We start from the raw sequence: 6652 nt of genomic DNA, 5'->3' as shown, positions 1-6652 counted from the left end.
CCTGCTGCTTCAGGATAGGGCTGGACCCAAATAGTCGACTATTCGTTCCCCTTTTGGTCAGCTGGTACCTTCCTGCTGCTTCAGGATAGGGCTGGACCCAAATAGTCGACTATTCGTTCCCCTTTTGGTCAGCTGGTACCTTCCTGCTGCTTCAGGATAGGGCTGGACCCAAATAGCCGACTGTTCGTTCGCTGTGCTGGAATCAGGATATTAATTTTGATCTCCGAATATTCTCCCCACCCACCCCTGCCGCCGCCGCCATTGCCACTGATGACAGATACAGTATGGTGACCGCTGATGACAGAAACACCCGCTCACTGCTGCCCCATCGGACCGAATGCTTAGCAGCTCATTTGAATATATGGTTATGTGTGAATATATGGGCTTTGACGTTTTGCTGAGACCCTGACTCTTCTATAGCCAGGAAATATATTTATTTATGTTGCCGTTTTTCTCTTTAAGAGACATGTCAGTCATGGCTCCACAACTGTGTGACCAAACTGAACACCTTTACTCTCTGTTGATAAGAGACATTTGGGAAAACTTTAAAGTACAAGAAGTGTCTGTCTTCATCACTGAGTCCGAGTGAGATCTAAAAGTCTGCTGCAGCAATGGACATTTTTACCTAAAACTGTATAATCAGCATGTTGAAACTGAGAGAAAGTAACATTATTGAACCTAAATCTGTCAAGGGGTGCAGGGGTGAACCCAAGCGGAGAGCGTACAGACAAGGCAGAGGCATGTCAGGGTGTAATTAACTGTTTAATTTAACAATGAAGGACTGGGACAAAGCCAAACCAAAACTTAGTACGTGCAGGACGGGGGGCAGACAGGCTCCCGAGGGCCGGCAGGCAGGGTCGCACACCGATGGAGATGGAGGGTCGCACACCGATGGAGAGGGTGGTGGTGGAGAGCGGCAGTGGAGTGTTTGCCAGGTGGGGGAAAACGAGGCGGGGCTGGAGCCGAGGCAGGACCAGGGTGGATGGAACCGAAGCTGATCCCGGGCAGGAGGTGGCCGGACTGAGACCGAGCCAGGGCAGAGGTTTGCTGGGCGGAGGCAGAACCGGGGCAGTGCGGCCAGTGGAGCTGCAGGTACAGGAAACACAGGTTAGTCACAAGCAGGGCACGAGAGAAACAAGGTACAAGGGCCTGAAAACTCAACTCCTTGGAGCTGAAGCTGACGCCACACTCTGGCAGGGAGTGAAGGGTGAAACCGGCTTTTATGGCAGGAACGCTGATGACACGAGTGCTGCTCGGCAGCTGACCAGAGTTACTGCTGATAAGATGATAATCAATGACAGCCGCTGCAGAGAGCGGAACCGGAGAAGGAGAGAGAGAGCAGAGGAGAGAGAGATAGAGGGAAGAAGCAGGGAGGTCAGGTGGCCAGAGGAAGGGACTAGGGAGGGGACCCTGACAAAACCAGATTATGTTGTACAGTGACACTACCAGATTTGATGCAACAGAAATAAAACAGAACAACTTTTGCATCCTTTTTATTCACAGCAGCATCAGAAGGCCTTATTGTATTTACAGGGGCTTCACAGGACCTCAGCTTATCTTTAATAACATGCATTCTTGTCTCAGATTGTATTTATGTGGATAATATACACAGGGATATGTCTGGTATTGATTCCATGATTGTTTTGGGTAAAACATAAATTAATATTTTTTTCAATTCAACTTTATTTGTGTGGCGCATATTTACAACAACGTCATCTCATAGCGCTTAACAAAGTCAGAAACACCCAACAATCCTAAACATTTGGATTCCTTATAAGCTGCAGCAGTCCACAAGCAGTCCGCAACAGTGGGAAGGAACCGAAAACCCCTGCAGGGGAAAAAACAACTCAGGCCGAACCAGGCTCAGGGAGGGACGGCCATCTGCCTCGATCGGTTGGGTGGGTGTGGGATAAATTATATAATTGAGTTACAGTTAAACAAGTTATCAGAAGTTATTGTCCTTGAGGGCAAAGATATATGGTGTAATTTAACTTAGTTCACTTTGATGATTTTTGACTGAAAACATATTTAGACACTTGAATTTTTAAAGCCTGGGAAATTAAACTCAACGAGAATAAAGCAGAAGTCGTGCTTCTATTTATTTTTGTTTCTGCTTTTATCCATTTCTGACAGAAAGTTAATGTGTATAGGTACTTATCATCCGTTTATAATGACAATGAAGACTTTGTATTTTAATCTCAGTAAAATCCATACCGTACTGCTTGTTGACCATAATTTCTGTTTTTTTTTTAACCATTGTTGAATGTTGATAAAATATACAAAGTTCCACAGATATTAGTCGTGATGAGCTCTTATGTAGTCACGTCTCTCTGTTCCACACTTGTTTCTGTCAATTACACATTTTCATCCACTACAACAAGCATAATTAACACTTCCAAAGACAACAAAACACTCATCTCTGTTTTTGAAACATGCGTGGAAGGTTCAGTTGAGGTGAAGCAACATGTGTGACTGAATCGTTTGTGGTGCTTGTAGGTTTATCTGCACATAATGTTAAAGTATATTTCAATTTCTAAACAGAAGGCTACAGGGACAGTGACTAATAACCCTAACACTTTACAGCTGATTTCTGTTTTGTAAATCCCTGTCACAGTAACGAGATAAGATCATTTTCAACAAAGAAAAGTTTGCATTTCAGCGAGACTGTTGTATAATATGTTGTAGATCCTGTATATATTCCACTGACTCAAAAGCGTTTTTCAAGATTTTTTGTTGGTTGCTCAGTTACTCAGCATGGTCAATCGTATTTATCTGTTCATGGTAAAGATCTTGTGACGCCTCTCTACATTATTTGAGCATCACAGGAGCCAGACCTCAGTATCTGAAATGTGATGATTAGTTTGATAGATTTCCTGAACCAGGGGTAGAAAAGGCCGTAGATCAGGGGGTTGAGAAGGGAGTTGAAGTAGAACAGACAAATCACAAAGGCCATTGATGAGCTATTGAGCAACACATCCTGTCCCGTTAGTGTAGCACAAAAATATGGGCACAGACATATTAGAAACACGACTATAACAACGCCGAGAGTCGTGGCTGCTTTCAGCTCGGATTTCTTAACAGTGGCATTCACTGAGCCCTGCAGAGTGAAAGCTGTAACGTCAGAGCGCATCGCACGAGCCTGAGACACGGCAACCACAAATACTCTCACGTACAGGACTACAATGACAGTGACGGGGCCAACGAAGGACAGAAAAAGGTCTACAGATCCAGCAACATGATGTAGAACCACCACACACTCTCCAGCACAGGAACTATACCTGCCCGGCTGTTTCAGGTTATCTTTCAGTATCAGACAGTGACAGAGAGCAGCACACATCCAACACAGTGAAACACAGATCTTTGTTCTTTGCTGCGTGGCTTTGCTGAGATAATGCAGAGGATAACAAATGGCCACAAAGCGGTCGATTGAAATGAGCACCATGGTTCCTATCGAGGCAGATGTAATCACATAATCAAAAATGTAATATAGGACACACGTGAGTTCACCAAAATACCAGCAGCCGTCTAAGAGCAGAATCTGAAAGACTACGAGGAGGCCCACAAAGCAATCGGACACAGCCAGAGACAGGAGGAGGAGGTTGGTGGGCGTGTGGAGCTGCCTGGAGATGCAAGAGAGCAACGTTATTCATCATTCCTGCAGATAAACAACCCTGAAACACAAAGACATTGCTCAGAAACATGACACTTCCCCTCCCCTCTGAACAAACTGATAACATACAGCACTTAATTACTTGAAGTGTGAGATGGAGATGATGACCAGCAGGTTGAGGATCACAGTGAGCAGAGAGATGCAGGACAGAATAATGTAAAGGATCATGGATACTGAGTAAGGACGCATGGTCTTCCTGCAGGAGGAGTTGCGGAGCTGTGGAAAGCAGAGTTCAGCCTCTTCAAGGGTTTTCATTTTTAGAAAGAGGAGGAGACGATAAGCTGCTGACTTCTGCCAGCTTTCTGTCTGAAGCCCTTGGTCATAAAACACATTTATTCCTCTTGTTCCTCCACAATTCTCCTCCCACCCTCAAAGTGATGATGGGGCTGGGCCTGGTGCTTTAGCCCACACCCATGGCGCCGAGCCACTAGTGGTGTGACGGCACAAGTACTTCTACTAAAAAAATCTGAGTCAACTTTTACATTTGGGATGAAATCATTTATCAGTCCTTGTAGTGCAATTTTACGTTTCTCAGTGTGCTTGCTAAAAGCCTCATAGTGGTAAAAATAACACGTTTTATGTGTACGATGGGAGGAAAATACGCTAAAAGTGCCGCTATGGATGTCAGCATATTTACATGGCTTCAGCAGCAAGCCGTTAGCTTTGGCTAGCGTTAGATTTAGCTTAATGCTAGCAGAGATTTTTTTTTTTTAACTAAATAAGCACTAATTTGCTGGAGCAACCGGACATATGTTTAGTAGTACACTTCTTATATAATTTACAAACCTGTTTCATGTCGTCGTAGAGGTTGGGGTGTCTGTCTTCCAGATGTCGTGTTACTTGACTTGGTGGCTGTCGCATTGAAGCTCTGCTTGATACGGGCCGGTCAAAGTGTGTCTCCTCTCCTGACTCGTTGGTCGTGGTATCCTGATAGCAATTCTGATATCTGAATATTCGCCGCCACCGATGGTAGAAACAGAACCGTGACCGCGATCCTAAACTGTCATTAGTATAGCAGCCAAGTGCTGCCTGTGCATCCTGCCCACTTCCACTCTTGTCGGAGCACTATGGACCAGCCCCACTGGTCGGACCATAGATATGTATAGTGGCTGTTTCTCATCCTCATGCGGTGTGTTGACACATTGCAGTCTCCATGTTGTAGTTGTCGTTCTCATATTTCTCTGCCCATATTCTTGTATTATACTTGGAGCTAATAATGTGCTTCTTTCTATGTTTGTATTTGTATATGTAACCCCTGTCTATTCCTTTATTTACCGCTGGTTCAGGAAATGTGGTAAATACTGATGTGTGGCTCCAGTGAGGCTGACAGAGTAAAGACGGTGACAAAACATATTGAGAGCACATTAAATCGGTCGACATTCGCCCCTGCTGTTCATCGTCCTCTTCACTTGCTTTCCATTACTGAACCAGTCACAGTGAGTGTTTTTAATCACACATGACCTGTGAATTTGGACAAATCGTATTTCATGTAAGATCTAAATGCCCAGAACATAATTACATCTGTTCCCATCTTGTAGTTTTGGGAGAAGCAGACCAAATAAAGCTTGAAGACCCTTTGCTATTTTCAACTGTGCTGCTTGGGAACACTACAGTTACTGAGTTAACTGCAGTGATGATGGACAAAGGCAGGTAGTTCAGACAAAGGCTACCGGCCAACATTACTGCACTGTGATCCGGTACGTAGCTGGTTAGATGGCGTCACCCTCATGTTAACATCAGTGGTAGTAAGAATCAAAGGCCTCTTGCCAACAATTCAGACTGGGCCAAAGTGATAACTAACGCTGTAGAGGTTTTTATAGCAGCCGACGTGCAGCCATAATGTGTGTTGGGAACATTGGTTTTAACACGCGCTGAAAGTAGTTGATGTTCCCTCTGGTCTGCATTTCAGCCTTTAATGAACAAACACAAGCTGAACATCTAGAGCTACTGGGAGTTAACTTTCAGTAATGGTGCTATTCCAGAAATGTGTTTTCTGAGTGGACACTGTGTTCTTTTAATCTGAGAGAATATTTGTGTTGCACCTAATGGATTTTTAATTTTATTATTTTATATTTATTCAAGAGAATATGTATTTTGATTTAATTTGTAGTTTCTCCTTTTTTATTGATAGGTTTTATAGACTTTTCAAAGAATGCCAACCATAATCTATTCAGTGTTAGCAGTTTAATCCTGAGGTTTTTCTTGGTTTTACTGTACTAAAAAAAAAAAGATGATAAACTGTTATTTACTATGACAGTGACTTTGCTCAAAATGCCAGCTGGTGAAAAAAATAACAAAGTCCAGCCATGGTTTGACGTGAAGGGAGCCCCTCTTTGCTCAGAGTAACAGTCTTGTATCTGATGCTATCACTTCGTACCATTTTTCCATCATCACAGTGCTATTTAGTGGACATTGTCCTGCTGAAAACTTTAGGCACAGCCTTGCAACAAGTGAATTTAGGTAAACAACCCTCCTATGAGTTGATCCAGACCAGATGAGTGTCAACTGAACGCTGCTTTAGTTGGAGGATACAACTCTTGGACGTCTGACCCTTTGTACGAAGACGTTATCACGGTCGCTGTCACGAATCTGATTAATTTTACTGATGACCGAGAAAGAGAAAAGGACAAAGTTAACATTTATGAATCTCATAACATTTTGATTATTTCCAGCTTTACTTGCAAATATGAAACATTTCACATTTAGTATCAGACTCCACTGTCTAAGATGTAAATAAAAGTTTGATGAAATGTAAGGAAATGAAAAAAGAGAGCTGCACGCATGTAGGTGGAGAGTTTTTGAGCCAAGAAACACACCTCAAGCTGCATCACAGTCCGGCAATAAGAAAAAAAAACTGAACATTTAAACCTGAGGAGATTAAATCTTCACTTGAAACTTTTAACAGATATATTTATTCAGACCTTTGCATTTGCATGTTGAGTGACATCAATGTCCTTCTTATTCATTCCTAACAGTCACTCT

The 6652-nt window shown here is 43.2% G+C and overlaps 1 protein-coding gene across 1 annotated transcript; it reads right to left on the bottom strand.

Annotated features, from left to right (window-relative positions):
- Window positions 1–2803: 2803 nt before the first annotated feature.
- On the bottom strand, window positions 2804–3925 carry LOC103368541 (trace amine-associated receptor 13c-like). The gene is made up of 2 exons (XM_008296945.1): window positions 3753–3925; window positions 2804–3620 (listed from the first exon to the last, which is right to left on the bottom strand). Exons 1-2 carry the CDS (start codon window positions 3923–3925, stop codon window positions 2804–2806), a joined length of 990 nt encoding a protein of 329 aa, XP_008295167.1.
- Between the last annotated feature and the right edge of the window lie 2727 nt (window positions 3926–6652).

Source organism: Stegastes partitus, unplaced genomic scaffold, assembly GCF_000690725.1.
Source record: "Stegastes partitus isolate 25-593 unplaced genomic scaffold, Stegastes_partitus-1.0.2 Scaffold1171, whole genome shotgun sequence".
NCBI classification, from domain to species: Eukaryota; Metazoa; Chordata; class Actinopteri; family Pomacentridae; genus Stegastes; species Stegastes partitus.
The sequence above is the reverse complement of the archived record's forward strand: the minus strand, read 5'-3'. Positions and strand labels throughout refer to the sequence as shown.